Raw genomic sequence first — 17,347 nt, forward strand, 5'->3', positions numbered from 1 at the left:
GACATGTGAGGGGCAGATAGTGCTGAGGAAGCAGGGAGTCTGCAGAAGGTCAGACTGATGAGGAGAATGGGCAGAGAAGTGGCAGATGGAATACAGTGTCAGGAAGTGTATTGTCGTGCACTTGGGTAGAAGGAATAAAAGCATAAACTATTTTCTAAATGGAAATCAAAAGTGCAGAGGGACTTGGGAGTCCTCATGCAGGATTCCCTAAAGGTTAACTTGCAGGTTGAGTCTGTGGTAAGGAAGGCAAATGCAATGTTAGCAGTCATTTTGAGAGGGCTGGAATACAGAAGCAAGGATGTAATACTAAGGTTTATAAGGACTTGGAGCATTCTGAGTAGTTTTGGGCACCTTATCTAAAAAAGATGTGCTGGCATTAGAGGGTCCAGAGGATGTTCACCAGAATGATAACTGGAAAGAAAGGGTTATCGTATGAGGAGCATTTGATGTCTCTGTACTTTTAGAATTTAGAAGAATGAGGGGAGAATCTCATAGACATCTACTGTATATTGAAAGGCCGAGATAGAATGGATGTGGAGAAAATGTTTCCCTGGGCATCTCTATCTAGGCCTTTCAATAGTCATGAATTGGAGGAGTCTAGTACCAGAGGGCACTGCCTCAGAATAGAGGGACTTCTCTTTGGAACAGAGCTGAAGGGGAATTTCTTTTGTCAGAGGGTGGTAAATCGAATTCATTGTCCACAGACGGTTGTGGAGGCCAAATCATTGGGTATATTGAAAACAGAGTTTGATAGGTTCTTGATTAGTGACAACATTGTGGAGAATGCAGCAGAATGGGGTTGAGAGGGATAATAAATCGGCCACACTGGAATGGCAGAGCAGACTTGAAAGGCCGTATAGCCTAATTCTGCTCCATTGTCCTGTATTCTTCCATTCCCTGTATATTTATGTGCTTATCCAAGAGCCTGTTAAATGTCTCTATCGTATCAGCCTCCACCATCAGCATTGGAAATATTTAGTAGGTCTGACAGCATCAGTGTAGAGAAAAACCACTGGCATTTTAGGTTGTTGACCCTGTATCTGATTGAGTTTAAAGAAGGGGAAGTTGTGGAGATAAGAGGGAATCTTTGTGGTAGGGTAGGGATCAGGAGACTTAATGATGCGAGTGATGGTGTTGAAAGAGGATGGTGAAGGCCTACTTATTGTAGCTAATCTTTCTGGAGAAGATGTATTTAGGGAATGCATTAGGTTGGATGGGAGAATGGTAAAAGTTCTCAAATTGAGAGAAACAATGTAGTTACTGGAAGTGTGAGATATGAAAATGCTGAGAATCCCCAGCAAGCCAGATGGCATGTAGAGAAATTGTCTTGCAGATATGGTAGTTATGAGTCAGAAAATGAAATGTTATTTCTTGAGCTTGCATTGATTCTTGGAATAGTGCAAGAAACTAAAGGTAGTGTAAAAAGTAGTAAGGTGAAGAATTAAAATGAGAAGCAGCACCAACAAAACAAGATGAGAGCTCAGTATTAGGCAGTTATGGCAGATTCTTCATGACCACAGGAGTAAGCATCATCTGGGGAAGATGGTGTCAACAGTTTGAGAGTGAAGCTGGAAACGAACTAACAAGATGAACTGTAAGCCCTGTTGCAGAACAAAAGCATCACGTCTCACCCAAGCCACAATAAATGGCAGTCAGAGATGACTTGATTTGGGAGAATATTTCTCAGTGGAAACATTTTTTAATTGTATCACTCAAATATATGTAAGATATTTCTGTTTGTTGGAAATGTTAGGAGTGTGGGCTTTACTTTGTAATGGATCTTGAAGTTGGAACATTCTTGAATATAAGGGCATGCAAGAGATTTTCAAACTGCTTGTATTTACGAATGTTGTTGAAGTTGGTGTGTTGTCAAGATTTAGGATGACCACTTTGCAGATTTATAATTAGGTTGAATGATTCCGCAACTTGAGCACCCTCAGCGTGACGAGGCGTACTTCATTAAATATAAGAGTAAGCTACTGATAGCATCATATAACTCTGGGCAACCTTGATTGCTAAGGCAATGTAGCCTTAAAAGTTTTAACAAATCTATGTATTTATTAAGATACAGTGTGGAATAGGCCCTTCCGGCTCTGAGCCACACTGCCCTGCAACCCCCAATTTAAACCTAGCCTAATCATGGTATAGTTTGCAATGACCAAGTAATCTACCTGGTACACCTTTGGACAGTGGGAGGAAACCGGAGCACCCGAAGAAAGCCCTCAATTCTATGGGAAGGACAGACAGACTCCTTACAAATGACATTGGAATTGAAGTCTGAACTCCATTGACCTGAGGTGTAATAGTGTTGTGCTAAACTGCTATGCTGCTGTGGCACCCATTGAGGTGGTGCTTTTTCTTTATCAGCCATGAATAGGTACTTCATGAAATTCAGATGAATTATTTTCCTCCAGTGGGATCTGTGTAATTTAGGGTTTAGCAGCTGTTAATGTTGCATTGAAAAGTTGTCGAGTAATGCACATGGTAGTATGGAACAGAAATTGGATGAGATAAATAAAACAATGAAGTATAAACATAAATGTAAAATGGTATCTGTGCAGCCTCTGTGATTGACCAATGGCCAGAGAAGTAAAAGCCATGTATTCAATGTAATTATTCAAGCCAAGCTTAAAAATTCCTGTTTATAAGCTAATCTGTACAAGAGGTACAAAAGTAATTTGACATTACTGATTTCACTATTCCTCAGGGCGCTGGGTGGGAAGGGACAGTGATTGAATTACATTACTGCACTCTCTCTCCATGCCGTGTTTTTCACTCTGTCCTTTATGTGGTGCCAGGTTCCTTGGCTGTATTGTGGCTAGATTGCACAGGTCACACACCTGCTTTAATGGGTGAGACTCTGCTCAGTGAGGATTAGTATTGGCTGACAACAAATCTCTCAAGTCTGAGAAGTGATCACTAGCACACCTGGCTTATCACCTGGATTCCAAAACTCAACAGCGTGTTGCACAGAAGCGAAAGGCGAAATAATAACCTTCAATGCGACATCTTCAAAATGCCATCTAAATCCTGATAAAACTTAATTTTGCAAGAGACTTGGCATTTATGCACTGTGTGTCATCTGCTCAATTAGCTGTCACATTCAGTTGGTTTCACTATGAGGGCAATCTTGACATTTCCAGAATGTGCAGTTAGCATTTCTTGGCACAACTCCAGTTTCTTGGCTTGTCTAAGCAGTGTGTGTGTGTCTTCCTGTTACTCTCCCTGCCCCCACCACCAACTCTCACCCTCTTATTAAAATGTGGCATGGGGTAACATTTCCAGGACCTTATCCTTATGTTTAACATAATTTAAGTGTTAAGTCACTTTGAAGTAGTTCTTTTGAGAATCTGTTTATTTAAGATGCTGTTTGCTGATGGAGGAGCAGAGTTGGGGGATTTATTGTAATCCTTTAAATTCTGCTCTAGCACTTCTGCGTTGCACCATATAATGCGACAGGATTAACATTTGTTAGACTATCTAGAGAATTCCTTTGTAAGAATAAAATGAGCCCAAGTGTAAGTGATGAGAGGCATTCTGCTCACATTAGGGAAATTCGTATTGTCAGATGGCTTGAGTTGTTGTTCTGTTATTTAAAGAACCTTTTCCATTGCTATCTCATTGTCTTCCTTCAATTGAAGGTACTGTGTCTTGCAGAGATGCAGCATTTTGACATCCAGCCGTTATAGCCTACATGTTTTGACTATCAGTTCAGCTAATAAAGATGTGACAGCAGAGCCCTGATATCTTTCTGAATGACCATTCGCCAAAGGTAACAGAATAGTTGGGAATGTATCCATTTTTGTTTTTATTTAATTGTAAGCTGCAGAGAGTTGTAAAATGTCAGCTCCATCATGGGCACTAGCCTCCATGGTATCTGAAAAATCTTCAAGGAGTGGTGCCTCAAAAAGGCAGTGTCCATCATTAAGGACCCCCTTACCACCCAGGACATGCCCTCTTTTCATTGTTACCATCAGGAAGGAGGTACACAAGCCTGAAGGCACAAACTCAGTGATTAAAGAACAGCTTTCCTTTTGCCATCTGTTTTCTGAATAGACATTAAAACAATGAACAGTATCTCACTATGTTTTTATTTCTGCTTTTGCTCTATTTATTTAATTTTCCTATTTGATAGACATATATACTTAGTAGTAATTCAGGTTTTTTTTCTATATTGTCATGTATTCCATTGTACTGCTGCTGCAAAGTTGACAAATTTCACAATCTATGCAGGTGATGTCCTGGCAGGAAGGTTTTTTAACGCTGCATGGTAGGGCTTAAACTAGAGTTGCAGGAGGATGGGAACCAGAACAGTTAGTGGAGAGGTTGTAGAGGCAGATGTTGGTCATCTCAGACAAAGTTAGGAGACAACAGGTTGAGCATGGTGTGGCAAAATTGAAAAGGGTGAATACAGGACTGAAGGTGTTGCATCTAAATGTGCACTGTATACAGAATAAGGCAGATGAACTTGCAGCACAGTTGCAAATGGGCAGGTATGATGTAGACATCACTGAATCATGGCAGAAAGACAACAGCTGGGAGCTTAATTTTCAAAGATGCACATTGTATCGAAAGGTTAGGCAGAGGGGGCAGTGTTTCTCTGGTGGTTAAAAAAAATGTAATCAAATCTTTAGAAAGAGGTGACATAGGGTCAGAGGCTGTTGAATCCTTGTGGATAGAGCTAAGTAAATGTAAGGGTGAAATCTTCCTGATGGGAGTTGTATACATACCCCCAAACAGTCGTAAGGATATGGCCTACAAATTATGACAGGAGACAGAAAATGTATGCCCAAAGGGCAATATTACAATAGTCATGGGGGACTTCAATATGCAGGTAGATTGGGGCTGGATTACAGGAGGGAATTTCTGGTATGCCTTCAAGATGGCTTTTTAGAGCAGCTTGTGGTTGAGCGCACTAGCGGATCAGCTATTCTGGATTGGATGTTGTGCGATGAACCAGAATTGATTGGGGAAGTTAAGGTGAAAGAACCCTTAAGGGAGAGTGATCATAATATGATTGAATTCACCCTGAAATTTGAGGAGAAGCTGAAGTCAGATGTATCGGTATTACAGTGAAATAAAGGGAATTAAAGCGGCATGAAAGAAATGGCCAGAATTGATTGGAAAAGAACACTGCCAGGGATAATGGCAGAGCAGCAATGACTGGCGTTTCTGAAAGCAATTCGGAAGGCACTGGATATGTACATCCCAAAGAGGAGGCAGTACAGTCGGCCCTCCTTATCCGTGAGGGATAGGTTCCGGGCCCCCCCGTGGATACCAAAAGCCACAGGTGCTCAAGTCCCTTATGCAAATACTATGCCATTTTATATATAACCTACACACATCCTCCCATATACTTTAAATCATCTCTAGATTACTTATAATACCTAATACAATGTAAATGCTATGTAAATAGTTGTTTAGGGAATGTTTAGGGAATATTGACAAGAAAGAAAACTGCACGTTCCTCTTGCTCACAACACAAGCAGCGAAAGACCAAGCCGCGAGGTGAACAATGATCAAACAATGAGTAAAACTTTTAATCATCTCTAGATTACAGAACCTTTGACACCTAATACACTGGAAATGCTATGTAAATAGTTGTTACACTATCTTGTTTAGGGAATATTAGCAAGAAAAAAACTGTACATGTTCCTCTCGCTCAAAACATAAGCAGCGAACAAACAAGATGCAAGGTGAACAATGATCAAACAATGAGTAAAACTTGTAATACCTGTACAGTAGTTGTTACACTGTCTTTGACACAACCATGGCTAAGAGGAGATGTCAAAGCCAACATAAAAGCCAAAGAGAGTTCAAATAATAGAGCAAAGATTAGAGGGAAGTTAGAGGATTGGAAATTTTTTGTTTAAAAAAAACACCAACAGAAAGCAACTAAAGTCAGTAAGTAATAAGGTAAAGATGGAATACGAAAATATGCTAGCCAATAATTAAGAGGATGCCAACAGTTTCTTCAGATGCATAAAGTGTAAAAGAGGCGAGAATGGATATTGGACCACTGAAAAACTACACTGGAGTGGTAATAATGGGGAACAATGAAATAGTGGATGAGCTGAATAAGTATTTTGCAACAGTCTTCACTATGGAAGACACTAGCAGGTAGCAGGATGGTGGAAGTCCCCAGGTGTCAGGGGTCATCAAGTGCCTGAAGTTACCATAACTATAGAGAGAAAGTTCTTGAGGAAACTAAAACGTCTGAAGATAGATAATTCACCTGGACCAGTTGGTGTACACCCCAGGGTTCTGAAAGAGGTGGCTGAAGAGATTGTGGAGGTATTAGTAATGATCTTTCAATAATTACTAGATTCTGGAATGGTTCCAGAAGACTGGAAAACTGCAAATGTCACTCCACTCTTCAAGAAGGGAGAGAGGCAGAAGGAAGTTAGTTTGACCTCATTGGTAGGGAAGATGATGTTGGAATCAGTTGTTAAGGATGAGGTCTCAGGATACTTGGAGGCACATGATAAAATAGGTTGTGTTCAGCATGGTTTCCTCGAGGGAAAATGTGCCTGACAAATCTTCGAATTCTTTAAAGAAGTAACAAGCAGGATAGACAAACAATTAGTTATATACTTGGATTTTCAGAAGGCCTTTGACAAATGGCCCACGTGAGGCTGCTTAACAAGCTAAGAGCTCATGGTATTACAGGAAAGATTCTAGCATGGATAAAGCAGTGGCTGATTGGTGGGAGGTAAAGGTAGGAATAAAGGGATCCTTTTCCGACTGGTTACCGGTGATTAGTGGTGTTCCACGGAGGTCTGTGTTGGGACTGATTCTTTTTGTGCTATATGTCAGTGACTTGGATGATGGAATTGATGCCTTTGTTGCAAAGTTTGCAGACAGATGGAGGGGCAGGTAGTTTTGAGAAAGTAGAGAGGCTACAGAAGGACTTGGACAGATCCGGAGAATGGGCAAAGGAATGGCAGATAGAACACAGTGTCAGGAAGTGTATGGTCATGCACTTTGGTAGAATAAATGGAAGGGTTGACTATTTTGTAAAATTAAAATTTTATGCATGGTAGTGGCTCAGTTTTGGAATCCTTGTCTCATCTGCACTAACAGCTTGTTTGTCATATTTAAATAAAGTAGGCTGGTGCCAAATTGTTTTGTCATTTGTTGCATTATCCTCTCATATTTTGGTTTTTGAGCACACTTTTGCTCTACAGCTGGGATTACATATTGATAAAAGACCAAAGGGGGAAAGTGAAGTGAATAGATTAGGTTGGTAAAAGAAGATTGATAATCCAAGCAAGGAGCTAGTTATATGAGTAGTAGACGAGCATCATTCATGGTGTAAGCTTTTATTCTCCTTCCTTCCATCACATTTCACTGTTTCAGAATTGAAACATTTCACCTTTTCTCACTTTAATCACTGAAGAATGTTGGGCTTTCTGCAAGTTGCATCACAATACGTGGCACGACTGCACCTATTTTAAGGGAGGAAATTCCATGACTTGGGGTGCCAGGTAACTAGTCAGTGGTTGAGCAAAGGAAATCTGGTATGTGCAAGAAATAAGAACCAGAAGAGGACTCGGAAATTGGAGAGATGAATATTTGAAAATGAAGAGGGTGGAATGAATGGGGATAAGCATTTTAAAATTGGGCTTTATCAGAATGGGAGCCAGTATAGGTTAGAGTATGAGGAGTTGTTAATAAAGGGAACTCTGTCCTTTACATGAACACAACCAATAATTGGGTATTCAGGAACTAAACTAAATGGGGAATTTTATGGCTTAGAAAAAATCCTGATGTTTGCATCAGAGCTCTTTAAGGAGTCATGTGTAATCTAGCTGGCTAATTGTAAAGAGATATATTTTTGGGGTATGATTTCTGGAAGGCTCAATGTTAGCATGAGTTTTTTTTTAATGAATGAATTCACTTTGGCACCCTAGCACTAAGATCTTTAAGAAAACGTAAGTACTTTTGAATCACATTTTTTAAAACAAGGATTATCAGTTAATGAAAGGTCACTGAATGTGTCTTTCTCTTGTATATAATGAAGATTCAGCTGTGCTTGAAATAAATATAATTACATTTATAATTAAATGCTTTACTAATTACTATCAATCTTGTCCTCTACAAGAGTGAGAAAGTACAGTTCCTTGCTGCTTCCTTGACCACTATTTTTGACAACTTGTCGAAGGCTCAGTAAATAAAGGATTGTGCAGTAATAGGGTGTGTGACCCTAGAAAGGTTGACTGCTTCTCAATACCTTGTTAGCTTCAGCATATCTTAGCTGGGAGCAGTTCAGCATTACATCTTTGAACTTCACTCATCACGCAATCTTACTTCACACCCCTCCCTATATACATAAGGGATTCAATTGCCATTTGGTACTTATTAATGCATTGTGCCTGACACTAATTTGGCAGGACTGGTATGAATTTGTTATTTCACCCTGCTGTAAAATGAGCTAAGAGACCTCTACCAGTGACTCTTGTTATGGCTGTTAGTCACCCCTTGTTTTATCAATTATCAGTTTTTGCTGAACCTAGTCAAGAACAATGACCTGAGGGGCTGCAATCCAATTTACTGGTGGGAGTAAAACTGCCAGTATACACTGCCCAGAGAAGTTGAGGTAGCTATGTTCAGTCTTGCCAGTTCATTTTAAAACTTTCAATTCCACAGTACTTTTTACTACTTTCATAACACTTTTATAATTGAAAGAACAATTGATTTTTGCTGCCTATATTGTTAATGAAACGAACTTTACAACATGTATATCAGTCAACCAAGTAGATGTTGCATAGAAAAGATATTTGGCTATAGTGGCAGTGCTTTAACGATGTACGCTAATAGAATTTGTATATTTACTTTCCATACATGCACTGTCACACACCCAAACATTGCAATGGTACAATACATGTATGTTGCTTTTAGATTTATATTTTTGTTAGTTGTCGACATTTGAGTTATCAGCCACCCAAGGATACAGTGCAAAACAGGCCCTTCTAGCCCTTCAAATCACACAGCCGGCAAAACCCCAATTTAACCCTAGCCTAATCACAGGATAATTTACAGCAGGGTTTCCCAACCTTTCTTATGCCAGTGAGCCTCCCCATTAACCAAAGAGGCCCGGTGGATCCCAGTTTGTTACAACGACCAATTAATCTAAACAGTACATCTTCAGATTATGGAAGGTAACCAGAGCACCTGGAAAAACCCACACGCTCACAGGGAGAACGTACAAATGTTTTACAAGTGGCACCAGGATTAGACCATAAGACCATATGACATAGGAGCAGAATTAGGCCATTCAGTCCATTGAGTTTGCTCTGCCATTCCATCATGGCTGATCCCAGATCCCACTCAACTCCATATACCTGCCTGCTCACCATATCCTTTGATGCCCTGACCAATCAGGAAACGATCAACTTTTGTTTTAAACATACCCATGGACTTTGCCTCTACCACAGTCTGTGACAGAGCATTCCACAGATTCACCACTCTCTGGCTTAAAAAAAGTTCCTCTTTACCTCTGTTCTAAAAGGGCACCCCTCAATTTTGATTATGACCTCTCATACTGGAGACCCCCACCAGAGGAAATATCCTCTCCACATCCATCTTATCTAGTCCTTTCAAAATTTGGTAGGTTTCAATGAGATCCCCCCCCCCCCCCCCAGGTATTCTTCTAAATTCCAGCGAGTACAGGCCTAAAGCTGCCGAATGCTCCTCATGTGTTAACCCCATTCATTCCCAGAATCATCCTTATGAACCTCCTCTGGACTCTCTGCAATGACATCACATCCTTTCTGAGGTATGGGGCCCAAAACTATTCACAATATTCCAAGTGCAGCCTAACTAGTGTCTTTGAAAGATTCAGCATTATTTCCTTACTTTCATATTCTGTTCCTCTTGAAATAAATGCCAACAATGCATTTGCTGCCTTCACTGCAGGCTCAACCTGTAAATTAACCTTCTTGGGAGTCTTCCATGAGGACTCCTAATTCCTTTGCATCTTTGTATTTTCTCCCCATTTTGATAATAGTTTGCACTGTTGTTCCTTTTACCAAAATGCATTATCATACATTTCCCAACACTGTATTCCATCTGCCACTTTTTTGCCCATTCTTCCAACTTGCTGTAGTCCTTCTGCGATCACATTACTTCCTCAGCACTACCTACTATCCACAAACTTTGGCACAAGGCCATCAATTCCATTATCTAAGTCATTGACAAATTAAACTCCAAACTCAGTCCTGAGCTGTAATAATGTTGTGCTAACCATTATGCTTCAGTGGCACCCATGCTCAATCGCCATTGTGACAAACCAGAAGGCTTTTGGGTTGGATTGCCATGAATGTGTTCAGTGAATTGATTTTGGCTGTGGTTTGCAGGAGGGTGTGCATACAGATCTATATAGAAACCAGGTTCTTCTGAGAAAGTTGTAGAATACTTTCTGGTGAATGTAGTGTGTGGATGAGGCTGGCAAGACTCCAGCTGCTCACCTAGAATTGACTAAGATAATGCATGTTCTTGAACACAGACCATAGAGGAACCCCTTTCTGAATGTAGGAGTGTGATGGACAGTTTGATTCATGGTCCTCTTCATAGATGAATTTGGATTACTCCTATGCCTTGATCAGGAAATTTGTTGAACTCTTGCGGCATTTATAAATATGTTGAGAAGTTGATGCCTCACCATTCTTTGAGATCGTGAGTTCCATCTCTCCCCACCCCATCATGCTCCCAAACACTTACATTTGGATAAATTTATTCCTAGATTTCCTTCAGTCTTTCCAATTCTAACAGGGGGGAGAGATTTAATAGGAACCTGAGACACTGTCCCCTAGGCCTGAGTTGACGTAATAGTAGTAGTGAGGGGCAACTTTTTTTTTCCATATTATGTGTTCACTATATGGAATAAGCTACAAAAGGAAGTGGTTGAGATGGGCATGTCAACAATATTTAAAAGGTACTTGGGTAGATACATGGATGTGAAAGGTTTGGAGAGATGTGGACTAAATGTGACCAACTTGGATGAGAATCTTTGTCGATGTGGACCAGTTGGGTTGAAAGACCTGTTTCTGTGCTTTATGATTGACTGTGTGATCTTTTTGCTTTTGCATTTTTTATTTTGGCCAATAACACAACTCTCCTGTAACCCTACTTAACCACTTTAGCTGCATGTACTGCTTTTATCAGTGAACTATGGCATATTCAGAAAATAGGCTGGCAAACTGGACAACAAGTGAGGCACTTTGATTAAAGATTCTGCTGCTGGTATCCTACTATTTTGTATTTTTGTGCTTTGGGGTAGAATTGTTAAGTTTTGTTTTCCTAGATTGAATTCTTTTTGCCATTTTTGTGCCCTTTTAACTAGTCTATTACTACCTTTTGAGCCACTTAGAACTTTGTTCAACACTGAATCGGGGGTGGGGTTGGTATTGGAAGATGCAAGATCCCAAGGGGCATGTGGTAGTTGTTGAGATGTTTCTACTAATGGGATATTTCCAGTCAAGGGGACATAATTCATAAGAGGCCTAGTGATTTAAAGCTCAGATACCCAGAAAGAAGTTCTCACAGAGTGTGATGAATGTCTGGAATTCTGTCTTGCAGAGGATAGGTTACTGGAGGTATTTCAAGAGGCAGATTTTTTTTTAATTAAAGATCCAACAATTGAAAGCCATTGAGAACAGGCAAAGATGAAGTAAGAGATGAATCTTGGGGCAAATGAGCCATGATTATATTGAATGGTAGGACAGGTGTGAAGAGCTGAGTGTATTTTTGTTCATGGCACCTGTTTTTCCAGATGACTAGTAGATAAAATTGTTCAGAAGTGCTTGATGCATAGCACCATTGAGCCCAACTGTATATTGACCTCTATTCAGTTAGACTGAAGCTCATTTCATCAAGCCAGTCACACATTCCGCTATGGAGTTGGGTTGCACGTTCTCCTTTGGAGTTGGGTTGTGATTTTTAAGTGTTGGTATTTATTCTGCATATCACTAATCATAGAAACATAGAAAACCAACAGTACAATACTGGCCCTTCAGCCCACAAAGTTGTGCCGAACATGTCCCTACCTTAGAAATTACTAGGGTTACCCATAGCCCTCTATTTTTTCTAAGCTCCATGTACATGTAGTCTTCCCTTGTTAAGAAGGAAGACCTAAGCAGGCATGTCTGGAGTATTGCAATTTTTAATTGTGTCGAACACAGGTTAGCAGCTCTGAATGCTGCAGGCTGAATCTGGAGCCAGTAATTTAATAAATTGTATTCTAACCCTCAGCTCCTTGATGGAATTTCTCTGCTGCCTTTAAGTTCTACAGCCTGAGTGTTGGTTTATTTTTAATGCACTTGTCCTTTTAAACTTTTCTTTCAGTAAAGCTTTGGATGTGTTTTAACATAATTTACTGAATTTTTTGAGACATTGAAATACGTCTTAAGCAAAGGCTATTATTTCTTCCTTGTTACTCTTGCCTTTGCCTCATGCTGATGTCTGTGCTAAATTTCTGATCTATCTTCTGGATGCTTTGAATGAGTGATGAGAGGATAAAGTTGACACTTGAAGAAAGATGGAGAAAAGTATTTTTGAGCCAACTGATTAGAAATGATTCCTCTGTCCCTCCCCATTCCCCCAATCCAAACCTCATGTTTTCTCACTTAGGATGTAGTGTTAATATATTTCTACATATACTTCATATATTTATTGATGGCAACCTCTTCCTTGTCGTAGTTCTATTTTGTATTAGGTGTACTGTACCTCCAAATCTGAAACTGTAAATGAAGAATTGTAATGCTAGAATTTCTTGTAAGTGGGTAACACCAGTGGTACAGCACTGGTGATACTTGTGAATTAATTCCCAACATCTGCTTGTCTAGCAATTAACTTAACTTGAACCCTATAAACCAGCTTGGGATTTGCTGAATTCCATGTTGAAGTTCGCCACTGGATAACTTTGAAGATGTGTTCTGTCCATCATTTCTGCTACATCTTCAAAAAGTTAGTAAGGTTGATTTAAATCTCATGTTTTAGATGTTTCTTTGTTGTTTTTATAAATATTTCATTAATTCCCCTGCTACCAGTGTTAAAATAATCTGCAATTCCTGCTATTTCACCCATCTTTCACTGTTTGTTAATCTCCTCATTGTGTTTTCCTTCATGCTCTTAAGAATGTCCTTCCATCCCTGCTTCTTTTCTCCCGTCCCTAATTGTGCCATTATTTATTTTTTCATCCTTTGAGTCAGTGCTATTTGAGTTTGTAGTGATGTTTGAAATGTTTAGTGTCGTTATGCCATACTTTCATTATTAAAAGCAAGCCCTTTTGGTTCATCCCATCCTTGCCTGCATTAGGGTTATATCCTTTTTGCCTTTCATATTTAATAATTAGTCCAGACATTTTTCTTACATCTTTGATCTTCATCTTGCTAATTTATTATTTTGTCCATATTTCCTTGAAATATAAGAGGTGGTCATTTTGCCTATTAAGTCTGTTGGCTCACAGAGCATTCTGAATTCCCCACTAAATTTTCCCTCTGATCTATTCTCCCCACATTCCCATCTACTCCCTCCCCCCAGATTCTACAGCTCATATACACACTAGGAGCAATGTTGTTGAGCAGATTAGGCACTCAATCTATACATTTATAGGATATGGGAAGAAGCCAAAACTTGAAGAACGTGCTAACGCCACATAGACAGCACCAGAAGTCAGAACTGAGGCAGTAGCATTATAAGCCACTGTGCTGTCATCTCATAAATTCCCCAACTTGCCTTCCATTCCCCATGAAGGAATAGAACAACCATCTCCTGAACCATTATCTGATGTAATCATTATTGCCTAAGATGACATCTCTTTTCACTTGATTTTCAAGTAGTCTTATTTGTGCCCTATTTGCATACTTTATAAGGAACTACTTTGGAGCTCCTAATTCAGGGGTTCCCATCTGTATTTATGCCATGGAGCCCTACCATTAATTGAGGGATTCGTGGACCCCAGGTTGGGAACCACTGTTCCAATTTAATGAAAAATGCTAGAAATTACAACTTCATCAAACTTTAATTACACACTTCAGAATTTTGCTCTAGCTCTGAAAAGTTTGCATATCTTTAGTTTTAATTGTTCATTCTCCAGTATGTCTGCATCTTTTTTCTAGGTTGCAAGCATGTGAAAGGTATTCTGCTATATGGTCCACCAGGATGTGGGAAGACCCTAATGGCTCGACAAATTGGCAAGATGCTGAACGCCCGTGAGCCCAAAGTTGTGAATGGGCCTGAAATTCTCAATAAATATGTGGGTGAATCTGAAGCGAACATTCGGAAGCTCTTTGCAGATGCAGAGGAAGAGCAGAAGAGGGTGAGCTGAATCATGAATGCTTTTTGTGGCAGGATGCTTCTCATAGTTGCAGACAATGGAAATTGAGAGCATTTCAGGAATGCTTGCAGCTGGCGGTGGGTGGGCATATTTGTCAGCACTGGGATGTTGAACATTGTCAAGCAATACAGATGTAACTTCTAAACCTAGGATATTTTATGCCCAAAATTTTCTCTTTCAATCATGTAGTGCTAGCTGGCCCAAATTTTAATTACACTTTTGAGGAAACAATTTGCTGTTGGTGTTATGGATTAATGATTTCTAATCTCCTTCAATGACAGTAGCTAATGATTGCTGGTGGCCATAGCCATGCTCTTGATATTTTATTAGTGACTTGTTCATCTTTTTGAGAAACTTTTTACAAAATTCATACTGAAGGGACTTGGATATAAACTTGTAAGCAGCTGCTTTTTGCAGTATGGGGAAGCCCATACTCTACAAAGCAATTAAATGAAAAGGCATGGTTCTAAAGCTGCATTTAGGTGAAATCAAGTGACATAGCTATGACACCTTCGAATGCTGCGAGTGACAGTAACTAATACAGCACTGTCATCAAATCATCTCAGATGTGCCACTCTGTTCATAATGAAGATGCAGGTTCTTGAAGGTTCTCGCCATCATTTTTACCATGGCAAACCTTATTGGATTTTCTTTTGAAAACTTGTCGTGAATTTATTTTTATTGACATTGAGTTTTAATGAGCCTTAGTTTAGTTAACTTAATTCAATATAAAATGCAGCAGCCTTTTTCATTTTGTTTTATCAGTCTTGCCAGTTTCAACCAGAATGAATTCTATGAATGGTTCTCTTTTAATTAACCCTGATTTTAGTTAAATGTTGTGTGTTATTTTGGACAGTGGGCTTAAAGTTCTTGCATCTCTTCTGGATGAGAGTTTTTTTTTTGTAAAGGTCATCTCCCATCTCAGCCAATGTTAAGACAGATCATTGAGGTGAGGACAGATTTCCAGAACAATGTCTACACTGTGGACGTCACCTTTATAGCAGCCACTACCTTAACATTTAATTCAAAAGATTTTTGTTGTGTCCTTTCACAGCTTGCGGCAAATAGCGGCCTGCACATCATCATATTTGATGAAATAGATGCCATTTGCAAGCAGAGAGGGACCATGGCAGGCAGCACGGGTGTACATGACACAGTTGTCAATCAACTGCTTTCCAAGATAGATGGAGTGGAGCAGCTCAATAACATCCTTGTTATAGGTAAGGACTGTGAGCTGGCTTGCCTGCGTTTTGGAATTTTGGACATTTTGCATGACAGCACTTGGGCATGGGTCCATCATCAGCAGAAGGGTAGTAATGCACAAAGAAATTACTTTTGCCACTGCTCTGTCTATACTACAGTTTGCTGTTGTGTTGATGCATTGCTGAAGTGCAAGAATCCCACTGGAATGACATGTTACTCTTCCCTCTCTGCGTCCATTATCTGTGTGTTTTACAAGTTCTGTTAATGTGGATGTTAAATGATTTTAACTAATGTTGCTTCAGGTTCTCTGTTAAACTGGTCAGTGGTTTCAGTTTGAGGATCAAGTTATCTCCATAATAAAGAAGTTGCATGTATTTTTACAAGCTGTTTTAAATTTGTTTAAGTTGCTGCAGACTATCAAACCTTGAGACAAGTGTTTTTTGTTTTAATGGTTCTGGGAGAGCCCAGAGATGCCCACTGAATTCTTGATCCCATAATGGGACAGGTCAATCCGATGCATGAAACTGCAACTGCTTTCGCATTTATAAAACAAGAAAACATAATATTACAGAAATTATCTTTCAAGCTATCTTTTAAATTGGGCATTCCTAATGTTTTTATGTCATGGACCAAACCCATTGAACAAGGAGTCCGTGGACCTTAGGTTGGGAGCCCTCGATTTAAATCATTTGTTATTTGATGAGGTTGCCTTAACCTATTTGCATAACTTTTATTAACGGAATAATTAGGTAACCAGTGTCTTGGACATTTTTTTTTACCAGCTGTGTACCTACCTAGGCTCAGCTCTACAGCACAGAAACAGGCCACTCAGCCTATCCAGTCTATATCAGCCTGATCTTCTGCCCAGTTCCATCTATGTGTACCTGGACCATAGGTCTCCATATCCCTTTCATCCATGTACCTATCCAGATTTCTCTTAGATGTTGAAATTGAACCTGCATTTAACACTTCCGCTGGCAGCTCATAACACATTCACACTATCAACTAAGTGAAGAAGTTCCCTCAGATTTTCTTGAAATATTTCTCTTTTCACTCTAGACCAGTGACATTTAATTCTAGTCTTACCCAACTTGAGGGGAAAACACCTGCATGCATTCACCAAGGTAACATGGCTGAATGACTTTTGCACTCCCCTCAATAATAAGCAAATGCTTTGAGAGGGGCTGGTCAAGGACTCCACCTGCAGCTTGCCACCATCCACACTGGACCCCTACAATTCACCTACCGACACAACCGATCGACAGATGACGCAATAGCCACAGCTCTACACATCGTCCTTATACATCTGGAGAAGAAGGATGCTTATGTGAAAATGCTGTTCTTGGACAGCAATGCTGTTCAGCATTCAACACCATAGTTCCCTCCAGGCTCATCAAGAAGCTCAGAGACCTCAGCCTTCACCCTGCCTAGCTGGATCCTAGACTTCCTGTCAGATCGCTGGCAGGTGGTAAGAGTGGGCTCCCTCACCTCTACCCATCTGACCCTCAACACAGGTGCCCCTCGGGGCTGTGTACTAAACCCCCCTCCTTTACTCTCTGTATACCCATGACTGTGTCGCCACCCACAACTCCAATCTGATAACTAAATTTGCTGACGATACCACACTGATTGTCCTAATCTCAAAAAATGAGGCAGCCTACAGAGACGAAGTCATCACCCTGACACAGTGGTGTCAAGAAAACAACCTCTCCCTCAATGTTGCTAAAACAAAGGAGCTGGTTGTGAATTATAGGAGGACTGGAGACCGGCTAGCCCCTATTGACATCAATGGATTTGGGTTGAAAG

The 17,347-nt window shown here is 40.1% G+C and overlaps 1 protein-coding gene across 1 annotated transcript in view; it reads left to right on the forward strand.

Annotated features, from left to right (window-relative positions):
- The window catches only part of LOC132384552 (vesicle-fusing ATPase), a 277,249-nt gene that overhangs the window by 113,301 nt on the left and 146,601 nt on the right, over positions 1-17,347 (forward strand). Inside the window, exons 9-10 of the mRNA XM_059955720.1 lie at positions 14,121-14,320; positions 15,393-15,558. Of these exons, the coding sequence (XP_059811703.1) occupies positions 14,121-14,320; positions 15,393-15,558 (366 nt within the window). The remainder of the gene's footprint in view (positions 1-14,120; positions 14,321-15,392; positions 15,559-17,347) is intronic.

The sequence above is a fragment of the Hypanus sabinus genome, chromosome X1, assembly GCF_030144855.1.
Source record: "Hypanus sabinus isolate sHypSab1 chromosome X1, sHypSab1.hap1, whole genome shotgun sequence".
Taxonomy (NCBI): Eukaryota; Metazoa; Chordata; class Chondrichthyes; order Myliobatiformes; family Dasyatidae; genus Hypanus; species Hypanus sabinus.